The sequence below is a fragment of the Dama dama genome, chromosome 9, assembly GCF_033118175.1.
Source record: "Dama dama isolate Ldn47 chromosome 9, ASM3311817v1, whole genome shotgun sequence".
NCBI classification, from domain to species: Eukaryota; Metazoa; Chordata; class Mammalia; order Artiodactyla; family Cervidae; genus Dama; species Dama dama.
The window spans coordinates 96,827,334-96,840,341 of record NC_083689.1 but is presented as its reverse complement, the minus strand read 5'-3'; the positions used below and the strand labels follow the sequence as shown (position 1 = coordinate 96,840,341).

Sequence of the window (13,008 nt, the reverse complement as noted above, 5' to 3'; positions counted from 1 at the left end):
CTTCTGCAAGTCTAAGCTCAGCTGTGAAAGAGCATCAAAAGCTAGTGTGCTTCTGAAACGCCTCTGTTAGATTTAAAACCAAAAAAAAAGGAACTGAGTTTCCTTTAGGGGATGACAAAACATTGTAAAATGACCTTAAAGTGATGCTTGGACAACTCTGTACTCAGTACTAATAAAATAATAATACTGAGTTAATAATAAAATGGGGCTTCCCTTGTGACTCAGCTGGTAAAGAATCCTCCAGCAACACAGGAGACCTGGGTTCGATCCTTGGGTGGGGAAGATCCCCTGGAGAAGGGAAGGGCTACGCACTCCAGTGTTCTGGCCTGGAGAATCCCATGGGCTGTATAGCACATGGGGTCGCAAAGAGTGGGACATGACTGAGCGGCTTTCACTTTCACTTTCAATAATAAAATAATAAAATATTAAAAATACTGAATAGTATGTTTTAAAGGGCAAATTATGAATTACATCCAAATAAAACTGTTTAGGAAAATAATAAAGATTATGTGAAAACAGCTGGAAGATTTTCCTTCTGCAGTTTGGGGAATGCTGATGGAGATGAATGTTTGTATGTCCATTGAGAGCTGTGGCAAAATCAAGAAGTGATCAACCGTAACCCCAGGGCCCTCTGGAGCCTGGTGCACCCCGCTCAGCTCCCTCCCTGCACCACTGCTGCAGACGGAGACAAAGGCTTGCTGGGGAGGGTGGGGTGGGCGTGCTCCCTAAGGATCAGAAAGCCTTCATTTAGCTGTGGGTTGCTCCATGGAAGAAAAGCTATGACAAACCTAGACAGCACATCGAAGCGATGGGAATACCAGACCAGCTCACCTGCCCTCCGAGAAACATGCATGCAGGAAAAGCAGCAATGGTTAAAGCTGGACATGGAGCAATGGACTGGTTCACATTTGGGGAAGGAGTAGATCAAGGCTGTATATGGTCATCCTGCTTATTTAACTTAGTTGCAGAGTATATCATGTGAAATACCACGCTGGATGAATCAGAAGCTGAAATCAAGATTGCAGGGAGAAATACCAATAACCTCAGATATGCAGATGACAGCACTAATGGCAGAAAGTGAAGAACTAAAGAGCCTCTTGATGAAGGTGAAAGAGGAGAGTGAAAAAGTTGGCTTAAAATTCAACATTCAAAAAACTAAAATTCTGGCATCTGGTTCCATCACTTCATGGCAAATAGATGGGGAAAAAATGGTAACAGTGACAGATTTTATTTTTTTGGGCTCCAAAATCACTGCAGATGGTGAGTGCAGTCATGAAATTAAAAGACACTTGCTCCTTGAAAGAAAAGCTATGACCAACCTAGACAGCATATTAAAAAGCAGAGACATTACTTTTCTGACAAAGGTCTGTATAGTCAAAGCAACAGTTTTTCCAGTAGTCATGTACGGTGTGAGAGTTGGACCATTAAAAAGGCTGAGCACTGAAGAATAGATGCCTTCAAACTGTGGTGCTGGAGAAGACTCTTGAGAGTCCCTTGGACAGCAAGGAAATCAAACCAGTCAGTCCTAGAGGAAACCGACCCTGAATATTCATTGGAAAGGGTTGATGCTAAAGCTGAAGCTCCAGTACTTTGGCCAACTCATTGGAAAAGACCCTGATGCTGGGAAAGACAGCTCAGGAGAAGAAGTGGGCAACAGAGGATGAGACAGTTAGATGGCATCAATGACTCAATGGGCATGGGCTTGAACAAACTCAGGGAGATGGTGAAGGACTGGGAAGCCTGGTGGGTGGCAGTCCATAGTGTCGAAAAGAGTCAGAAAAGACTTGGCGACTGAACGATAACTCATCTTTCAGTGCAGGTCTCAAGCACCCAAGCACTTTTGGAAACGCTTAAGCTAGAATCCAGGGATTCAGATTTAGCTTATCCAGTGGTGATGCTGGGCACAGATGTTCATCCTTCCCCAGCTGAAACTAACACCCAGCTAGGACCAAAACCACTGCCTGGAGAGGAGCTCTGTGGGCACCAGGACAGGAAGTAGAGGTTTCTACTCCTCCAATCACCCCCATGAGTCAGCACCCATAGGAGCTTCCCCAAGTCAGACAGGCCAGGGCAGCTCAGGGCCTCCTGGGTAAACTGACTTTCAAGGCAGGAACCCAGTGCCCTGTGTTCAACCCAGCATTTTCTGACTAGTTCTGAGCCTTGTCCTGCTAATGGCACATCAGATCTTCATGTTGCATGTAAGTCTCTATTTTCTTAGTAAAGCAAACGAATCAGCACTTTATTATATATGCTCCTGCTTACTGATTACTTCATAAATGTATATTTTGCCTGCTCAACCAGACGGTAGTTTAAATTCTTTTTTTCCTAGTCCTATGGTAGTGGTTCGACAAACAATTCTTGACTGATGACTGCATTTCCAACAAACCTCTAAACATTCCTTGAGAAGTACTTTTGCTCTTTTCAGGTTAGCAGACTAGGTAAAAGACTTTTTTTAAAGCTGAAAAAAATAGCTTGAAAAATTAAGAGACGACATGCAAATTGGACTTCCTGCAAAGTCCCTTAAAAATCAATTTTTGCATATATTCTGCTTTCTAAAACAAGACTGTTCAGCAAACAAACATAAGGCTCAAGATGGAAAGCTGGTTTTGCTTTACAACAGGCTCCCTGGTGCAGACTGATGTGGACCTGCTTGCCCTAGGGTGGACTCCCTGCCCTGACCCCGGTCAATTGGTGTAGCAGGAATGTGTGATGGCTGCCTCCGTGGGGGCCTGCTGCAGGACGGGCCCCCAGTGGTTTCAGCTTCTGCAGGGTGATCCTGCTTCCCCTCCAGTCTAGGACTGGTAGCAGCTTCCTAGATTACTAACCCGTGTTGCCTCATCCACCCCAGTCGGCTTCCCAGACTCTTCTGTTACCTGGCAACCAGCTCCCTGCATTCCATTCCATTCCCCAAAATCGGGTAAGACAGGAGGAATGTGGGCCTGAAATGCTATGAGACTTTGAGCCAATAATTTAAACTTTCTGTTTTCTCCTTGTAAAATGCAGGTCATGATGCCTACCCCAGGGGCTGGCTCATGTATGAAACAACTGATGTTAATGAGGAGCCTGGTCCACTGGCTCGTTCATTTTAAGAACACAATAAAGGTCATTTCACTCCCTTCTTTTTCATTGGCATGGTGAATTATGAGACAATAAAATGAATATGAGAAGAAACAAAGGTTTAAGCTCTCATTTTCTAAGGCTATAAATAATACAGCAGGGAATTTAGGTTTTAACTTGCCATAAGTACAAAGGAACAAGATTCATCTGATAAGTTTATTAGTTTCACATTTCCATATTACAAATGAGGAAACAAAGTTCACAGGGAACAGAGAACTCATTTTTTTCAAACAACAAACACCAGCCTGGTCACAGGGATAACACTTATTGTGCAATCCCCATGCTATAAAATACTTCAAGGGTGTGGGGGGTGTGTGTGCTGGTGGGGCTTCTAGTAAGATAGATAAGGCAGGATAGGCACAATGTCACAATGTTGATAATTATAGAAGGTGATGGGGACAAGGGGAGGGTGTTACATTATTCTCTCTGCCTCTGTGCTAAAAAAAACCTTTTAAAATTATTTGAATTTTCTTAAGAGCTAGTATCTCCCTAAAGTTACACAAAGGGTTTCCACTGGAGGCTCAGTAGTAAAGAATCCACCTGCCAATGCAGGAGACATGGGTTCAATCCCTGGAAAGGGATGATCTCCTGGAGAAGGAAATGGCAACCCACTCCAGGATTCCTGCCTGGGAAATCCCACGGAGAGAGAAGCCTGGCAGGCTGCAATCCATGGGGCTGCAAAAGAGTCGGACACAACTTAGCAACTGAACAACAACGGAGTCACACAAAGGGAATATCCTAGCCATTTTTACTTGCTTTTAATACCGAAAACCCCAAAATAATGGAGAAGGCTAGTATGAGGGGAAGAATTCATTTACTAAAGAAATAATCAGTGAGCAGCCGCTGTGTGCTAGGTTTCATAGGGGGAATAATTATTTAAAGAAAGTAAATGAAAGGTGTGATGCATGCTATCTTTCTGCTTCTCTAAAACCATTTGTTATCAAACTATAGAAATACAGGATAACCTTCTTTGGGGTTCTCATAGAAAAGAAGACACAAATTAAGGTTTAACTGCATATGTATAATTCTGAAATCCTCATGTTTCCCTGAATTCTGTTTGCTTTTCTCCAACATTTTCACATTCTGGTAGACATGCCCAGGTGGCAGTTTAAGGGCACACCTTCTTTTAGCCCAGTTTTCAGAAGTAACATTGACTGCCTTTCTGCCGTGTTTAGCTTAGGGGTTCCACTGTAGTAAGGCTTTTTGAATTTCCTCTGAGTCAAAGATGACACCATGAGAATTTCAATAGCTACTCTGCCTCTTTTGTACTAGTCTTTAGGCTGTGCTTGTGATTTTTGAGAAATGCAAGCGAAGACCAGGCATGGACCATCAGCACAATTTTTGTGTCCAGAGCACCCTGCTCAAAACATGACACATGGCAGGTGGGCAATAAGCAACTGTGAACATCTTTGGCCTTTACCAAAGCATTTTTATGTTCTATAAGTTCTCCAGTGTCAGAAGGAATTCCATACATTTTAGGAAACCTAACAATAGACCCTTTTTCTTCTGGAGTTAAATGACTCTCCCATCTGAGGAAGCAACTTACATAGATGGTACTCATTGGATCAAGTAATTTCACACTTCTCTTAAGTGAAAGACACTGGATATTTTTTCTTTATGGTCGCTGCAAAGCTTTCTGGGTCATTCTTTATGAAAAGAAAATGAAACAACTTGAAGAACAGAGGTTTAAAATCACATTAACAGGATTTCAATCCTTAAAACAGTTTAAAGGGAGGATTCTGGGAAGATGAAGTAAGAGGTGCCAGGAATCCATCCCCCGACCTGGAAGAAAATCTCCCTGGCAGAATCTGTCTGATGTAACTACTGTGAAGTTCTGGAGTCTATCAAAGACTTGCAACTTCCAGGGGAACATTTAAATGGTAAGTTTTGGTTAATTTGCATCCATTTCAGCTCAGCTCAGCAGCTGCTGCCCATTCCTCATCCCCAATTCACAGCTCAGGTGGCTCAGGGGTAAAGAAGACTCAGGAGACGTGGGTTTGATCCCTGGGTTGGGAAGATCCCTGGAGGAGGAAATGGCAACCCACTCCAGTATTCTGGCCCGGAAATATCCAACTGTGAGAGGAGGTGGGCAGGCCACAGTCCTGGGGTCGCAAAGAGTCAGACAGGACTGAGTGCCTGAGCACACAAAACTCACAGCAGGCAAGTAAGTACGCACTGGAGCATGCGGAAAGGACTCTGCCCTCCAAACACTGTGGGGCTGTATTCTGATCACGGACTGCTCACGCCCAGGGAAAGGTACAGAATCAGAAAAGACCTGAGAAGCTCTTAAGTGTACACTTTTGGCTGAACCTTGGCACAAAAAGAGCCCATCATTATCAAAAACAAGACAGCAAACCCTAGGGAAAGAGGAGAATTTGATTTCCAAAGCTTTCAATGATTCAAACGTCCAGTTTTCAACAACAACAACAAAAAAAATCACAAAGCATGCAAAGAAACAGAGATGTATTGCCCAATCAAGGGGGAAAACAAATAAACAACAGAAACTGTCCCTGAGAAAGAGCTGATGGTAGATACACTAGACAAAAATTTTAAAACAACTGCCTTAAAGATGCTCAAAGAACTAAAGCAAGTGTGGAGACAGTCAAGAAAACAATGCATAAACAGAACGGAGATACCAAGAAAAAATAGATAATCTAAAAAGAAACCAAAAAGAAATTCTAGAGTGGAGACATATAATAACTGAAATGAAAAACTCACTAGAGGGATTCAAAGGCAGACTTGAGGAGGTTGAAGAAAGAATCATGGCAATCAAAAATAGGGTAACTGAAATTATAGGGTCTGAGGAACAGAAAGAAAAATGATTAAAGCAAATACAGCCTACATAGTGTCCCTGATGGCTCAGATAGTAAAGAATCTGCCTGCAATGCAGGAGATCGAGGTTTGATCCCTGGGCGAGAAGATCCCCTGGAGGAGGATGTGGCAACCCACTCCAGGATTCTTGCCTGGAGAATCCCATGGACCGAGGAGCCCGACAGGCTACAGTCCACGGGGTCGCAGAGAGTCGGACATGACTGAGCGACCAACACATAACAAATAGAGCCTACGGGACCTGGGCGACATCGTCAAGTATGCTTGGGTTGCTTCCATGTACGGACGTTTTTTGAGGAACCACCTTACTGTTTTCCACAGTAGTTGTATGGATAAGCAAAATGCTGTGTGTGTGTGTGTGTGTGTGTGTGTGTGTGTGTGTGTGTGTGTGAATGTATTTCAGCCTTAAAAGGAAGAAAATTTTGATGTATGCTTTAACATGGATGAACCTTGAGGGGATTAGTGAAGTCTCTCAGTTGTGTTTGACTCTTTGTGGCCCCATGGACTGTAGCCTACCAGGCTCCTCCGTCCACGGGATTTTTCAGGCAATAGTACTGGAGTGGGTTGCCACTGCCTTCTCCAGGAGATCTTCCTGGCCCAGGAATCAAACCCTGGTCTCCCACATTGCAGGCAGACGCTTTACTGTCTGAGCCGCCAGGGAAGTCCAATGAAATAAGCCAGTCACAAAAAGGCAAATACTATAAAACTCCACTGATCTGAGGTGCCTAGGAGAGTCAAAATCATAGAGACAGAAAGTAGCATGATGGCTGGCAGGGACTGAGGTGGATGCAGAGGAGAATGCAGAGTTACTGATCAACAGGCATAAAGTTTCGGTCAAGGAAGATGAATAAGCTCTAGAGATCTGCTGTACAGTATTGTACCTACCGTGAACACTAATGCACTGTATACTTAAAATTTGTTAAGAGGGTCCATTTCAGGTTAAATGTTTTCATAATACAATAAAAATGATAAGGAATACAGATACTGGAATATAGTACCATGCGTTCAAATGTAAATATGAAAATTGAATGAGAATGTATTGTTTAATGGGTATAGAGCCCCAGTTCTGCAAGATAAAAATTGTTCTGAAGCTAGATGGTAGTGATGGTCGCACAAGAATTATGAATATTTAATTCCACTGAACTTTACAGCTATAAATGGTAAAGATGGTAAATTTTCTGTATGTTACCACAATAAAATTTTTTTTTAAAACCTCGGGAAAAAAACAAAACAAAGACGGATTGCTTAGCGGTTTTATACTCCATTGAGACAGTCTACTCAGAACTAATTACCCACTAGATCACCTTGGAACCTCAAGGGGCCACCCACTGTTTCCACCACCAGCAAGCTACATCATTCTTTAAAAAGTATTTATAGAATACAATTAAATTTCTGGGAAGTATCAAAATGGATTAAAGAATAGTATCATCAGGTGTACTCTTATCTGCAATGTGAAGCAAACCAATTCAGAGACCGCGGCGGGGGCGGGTTGGGGGTGGGGCAGAAGGCGGCGGTGCTGTGCCCTTTTTGCAGAATCTATAATTTACATTCCTTACTCTTAAAAGTCACTGCAGCCAAGTGGTCTGTCCTGCCAGGGAAGGTTTGTGACACTCTTTCCAGGCTGGTCACAATGACAGGGCCTCCCAAATGACTGAGCTCCTAGATGACTCTGCCATTGGCCCAATAGGTCTAATTAGGCTAAGAAACATCTTTAATTAACATGGTCTAATAGAGTCAACTTAGGAATATGATTACTGGTGTTAGCCAACCAAATGTACTCTTCTTCATGCTTCATCATTATGAAGGTCATCAGATGTTCTTCAAATCTAGCTTTGTAAATTTTTTGTTTGCTTGTTTTTTTTTTACTAAAACCACAGAGTTCTTCAAAAGATAGATCCATAATACTCATGGTATTCACTGGGAAAATATACATTGAAGTGTTTCATTGATTGGTTTCATAGGTGGCAATCCCTTAAACAAAACACATCATAGATACACCCTTCAATTATTTTATCTTATTCTGCCTACATTTTTAAAGTTAGCTCATTCACAATCTTTTTCAGTAATTGAAGGATCTCAGTAAAGACATTTTAATTATAGGACTTACTGAAGCATGATATACATATGTGCAGATATGCATTATATAGTGTTTTTGTATAAAATTTTTGTATTAATAAACTGCATAAATGCTATATTTAATAGCATGTAATATAAATCATATATATGTATATAAGTTGGCTCCATAGATCTTTAAGGGATTATAGATGGTCTTCTGTGTGTGCGTATATTTTGTTGTGGGAAAGTGGTCCACAACTTTCGTTTAATTCTCAACATGGCTGTGGGCATCCCCTCACAGCCACCAGAGTGGTTAGAAACCAATGTCTAGAGCTATACTGTCCAATACAGTAGCCATTAGCCACTCATGCCTATTAAGCACTTGAAATATGTCATGTTAACTGAGATGTGCTCTAAGTATAAATACACACCGGAATTTGAAGAAAATGAAAAAGAAAATTTACAATATCCCAATGATTTACACATTGATTCCATGTTGAAATAATACCACTTAGGATATAGTGGGCTAATTAAAATATGTTGTTAGTATTAATTTCCTCTGTCAGCTAAGGTGACTACTAGAAAATTTAAAATCACATATGTGGCTCACACTATATTTGAACAGCTCTGGTTAGGGAAAAGTTAGAGCTTCATCACAGGCAGGTTGCTGATTCTAGGAGGTTGCTACTAGCAGAAAAAGAAAATTTAGAATAGTTCCAACACTGGATTATAAGAGAGGTTTTGGCAAAGATGTCAGACTGTGCTTATACATAATAGGGTTAAAAACATACCTTTAAACTATTTTCATCCCAATATTCCCGCATAATTTCCTTTAAAAGAATCATGAATTTGGAAGAAGAGTGATGTTAGCTCTGAACCACTGTTATTGATATTTGCAGGTAATTCATGTAGTGCATTTTGATAAGAACCTTAGAACAATAATGACTCAAAGTAAACTTTTGCTCTTAGCACATCAATAAGATGCTACATTTAAAAAACCCAGAAAATGTACAAGGAAGCATTCATGAAGAAACATCTCAAGGGAAATGGAAATTTCCAATCATTAACAATGTATGGGCATGGTACTTTTATTCAGGAATTAAGTCTTCAGCAACCCTTATGTGGTACCTATTATCACCCACGTTTTATAGATGTGGAAACCGGTTGAAAAAAAGAGAACAAGAATTCTGTCTCATTTTCCACCTCGAGGCTAATATTGAGTCTGACACATAGTAGATGCTCAGTGAATGGCCACTGGCTGGAAAGGGACATATTACTGATTCCAATACAAGGTTTCTCTCTAAAGAGTGCCTGATTACAACACTCTTGCTGTTCCCAATACCACATGATGAGAGAGAAGGGTGTACTTAACTATTTTTTTCCAATTCTCATCATAAATCAATGGGATATAAATATTTCTATCCTTTCTGTCAGCAAGACTTGTGTGTATTGTTATTATTTTGGAAAGCATCCTAATATTATATTAAAGCATGCTTCCTGGTTCAAAACATTACAAGTACCAGCTTGACTTGATATCACACTTACATGGCCAGACAAGCATCAGCGCATTAAATAAATGGAACATCTTTGCCCCTGATCCAAGCAATAAAGTATAGAATCTCCCTCGCCCTCCCTCTCTCTCTCATTCTCAACAAGGGTCTTGATCTCAGTTGTTTATGTTCCTTGGAGTTTTGGGATTTTTCTCCTTGCCCCACCCCACTATCTTGGTTGCCTCTCTACTTTGCGTTGGAAAATGCAGGCCCAACAACACGCCTCTGAAAGTTTTGCACTTTACTTATGAGTTAAAAAAAACAAAACAACAAAAAACTCTAGAGCTGAGCTCTTTCTGAGTCCGCGTTTATCCAGGAATCCGCGTCCGAGGGCAGAATTCCTCCGGCAACAATCCCTGTGCCATTCAACTTGTGAGCCTGAACTCACGCCGACCAGCACGTGCACGTCCGAGCTGGCTCCCACATACCACAGCAGGGTGGGTCTCAGCCTCTCCCGGAGCCTCCCCTGAAGGTCTGAGAGGAGGTCACAACCTGCTCCCCAACCCTCGCCGGCAAAATCCTGAACAGTGACCTCGCCTGCAGCCCAGGAAGGCAGGGCACATTCCCTTCCCAGTCCTGCCAAGGGACGATCGCTCCCATTTACCGTCTTGTACCACCAGCTTGCAAATGCCATGGCGACGATGGATGTGCTCCGAGTGGCGCAGCGAGGGACCCGGCAAGGACACGGGTGCAGCGCAGCAAGGGGCCGCCGGCTCGCACTCCACCTGCCGCAGACCTGGCTGGGGCTGGCTCTGCAAACCCCAAGACTGTCAGCGGGTGGGCAAGGCAGCTGGGCGGGGCCTACCGCGACCCCGCCCCTCCGTCTGACCCCGCCCCTCTGTCTGACCCCGCCCCGCCGCGCCCCGCCCCGCCGGTTTGGCTCAAAGCTGCTAAGGGAAGAAGTGTTATTGCTCCAGGCAGCCACGCCCTGCAGCCTGGACTGGACGCGGAAGACCCGACTTTTCTGCTGAACTGTCCTACAGACTCCGGAATGCCGGGGGGTCCCAAATCAACTTCATTCTCCTTTTACCCTCATCCGCTTCTCACCCACCCCTGTCTTATCCACCAACTTTTCCCAACGCATGAGTGAGAAGTGAGCAAAAGTCGCTCAGTCGTGTCCTGACTCTTTGCCACCCCATGGACTATCCAGTGCAGGGAATTCTCCAGGCCGGGATACCGGAGTGGGCAGCCAGTTCCCTTCTCCAGGGGATCTTCCCAAGCCAGGGATCGAACCCAGGGCTCCCGCATTGCAGGCAGAGCCGCCAGGGAAGCCCACTCCAATGTGGCTTGGGCCGCGCCCAGTGCAATTGGCTGGGACCTGGGGCCATCCGCGGGCCCCTCCAGTCACCTGCTCAGAGGCAGGTTCTGAGTCCACACCCTCCCCTCCCCAGATGCTTCTCCGGGCCCGGGAGGAGTGGTGCCCGGGGGCAGCAGGCCAGCCAGGCTAACCCTCCTCTGGAGGTGGACCCAAGGCTTCGGGGGGCCCGAGATCCTCCCCGCGCTCAAGCCCGGCGGTAGGAGCGCCACTCACCTCCTGGGTGTGGCGGGGAGAACGCCGAGGCCGCGGGGAGGCGGCAGGCTTCGGGCCCGGCTGGGACATGGCGAGACCGGTGCGAGCGCTGCCTCTGGCAGGCGCGGCGGAGCCTGGAAGGGAGGCCCGAGCCGGGGAGCGCTGGGAGGGAGCTAGGGCGCGGAGGGGCTGGCGGGCGCGCCTGTGAGGCAGCTTTTCCGACCCAGCCCCGACCCGCGGGGGCTCCCCCTCGCCGGGCAGGGCCCTCCTCTTCCTGCCTGTAGCTGGCTGCGCCCGGGCAGCAGCGGCCCCGGGCTCCCTGTCTGCAGCTCACACTCTGGGTCCCGTATCTTCTCCCAGGGACACCCCACCCCACCCCATCCCAACCCACCCGAGGTCTCCTTGGGTGCCCCAGTGGGTCGCAGAGAGGAGGGGCTGGAGATGGCGGGGTTCCTCCTCTGACTTGCCTAGACTTGACTTGCAATTGTGCAAGGAGAGCGGAACCGGGGCGTGGCCCCGTCTACACCTCAAGCCCCCCTCCCTAAGAATCTCAAGAATTAGTTTTTCTGCAATCTGCTCTGGGTTAACTAGGAGAAGAACTTACCAACTCAGATGGCCCAGGGCCTGGACCCTCTGGATAAGGAAGCGGATTGCAGAAACAAATTGGTCTATGTGTGATTCCGTGTGTTGTGAGTGTGTGAGTGTGTGTGTGTGTGTGTACACACGCGGGCCTCTGTATGTTTTATGCCACTTTACTTTGGGTTGGGATGGGGGTAGTTTTGAAAGCGCAATGATGTTTTATGTGGAAGAAGTCTTAGGTTCCAATCAAAATCTAAGAACAATCCCAAGTTTAAACCCCATAGCCTTTCAGGAGGCTGTTGAATTTTGTTTGCAAGGAGGAGGCGGGATTGCTTTTGTATTTGGTTCATCTTAAACAGCACTTCCTGGTTTGGGGCTGTGAATTATAACAAGCCTGAAGTGAAATGTTACAGGCCAGACTAGAAAAGGCTCCTCTGCAGTGATTGCCTGCCTGTGGTTGCTGCCGGTTTGTGAAGATCTGACAGAAGAAAACCTGTTAACCCTGCCATGGCATTGACAATGTGGCCTTGGGGTCACTGCTGTCTGCAGCGCTGTTTCAGACAGTTGGGGAGAGGGGATGCAGGTTATAAAGAAAGACTAGTCATGCTGAATGGACCTTGGCAGAATGGAATCCTTGTTTCCTTCTCTGTTCTCATTTTGGGCATTCTGACTTCCTTTTATTCGAGGGACCTGTTCCTTCATTCTTCATGGGGTGGGGGTGGGGGGGGGGGACAGTGGGCAGGGAGGGATGATTTCAATGCATTTCCTCAAAGGAAATATCTATGTATCTGATATTTCCAAAAAACAGCATTAACAGGTTTACTTCTGTCGGATTGTCACAAACCAGCAGCAACCACAGGCAGGCAATCACTGCAGAGGAACCTTTTCTAGTCTGGCCTGTAACATTTCACTTCAGGCTTGTTATAATTCACAGCCCCAAACCAGGAAGTGCTGTTTAGGGTGAACCTAAGACAATTTATACATACTTGAATCAACTTGGATAAGGGGTTTACGATTGCCCATTCAATAAAAACTGATTGATGGCATCAGTTACATTCATAATTATGGAAAATATGTCATAAACCTGAAAAATGCTTTTATGATTGTGATCAAACACCTACAGTAATTTAAGCAAATCTAAAACAAAAAGGGTGATATAATGGCCCCACCTCCAGGCCCAGGAATTGGAACCACCTCTCCCAGGATCCTAAAGGGCCTAGATTCAGTATCCCCAAGTACATTATTCTGACTCTGGAAGAACAGTTCCCATTAAAGTTTGAGTTGTTTTTTAATGGAGTATTGAAATTGAGCTTAGGACTTCTCTGGTGGTACAGTGGATAACAATCTGCCTGTCAATGCAGGGGACAC

General features: G+C 45.0%; 1 protein-coding gene across 7 annotated transcripts in view; it reads right to left on the bottom strand.

Annotated features, from left to right (window-relative positions):
* CAST (calpastatin) overlaps positions 1-11,294 on the bottom strand; it is a 124,106-nt gene extending 112,812 nt beyond the window's left edge. For 2 of the 7 annotated variants that reach the window (XM_061152055.1, XM_061152056.1), the window contains exon 1: positions 11,083-11,291. In XM_061152055.1, the coding sequence (XP_061008038.1) occupies positions 11,083-11,151 (69 nt within the window). In that variant the 5' untranslated portion in view covers positions 11,152-11,291. Of the gene's footprint in view, positions 1-10,155; positions 10,315-11,082 lie in introns of those variants that run through there. The other 5 variants (XM_061152058.1, XM_061152057.1, XM_061152063.1 and 2 more) reach the window with 5 other exon arrangements.
* Between the last annotated feature and the right edge of the window lie 1,714 nt (positions 11,295-13,008).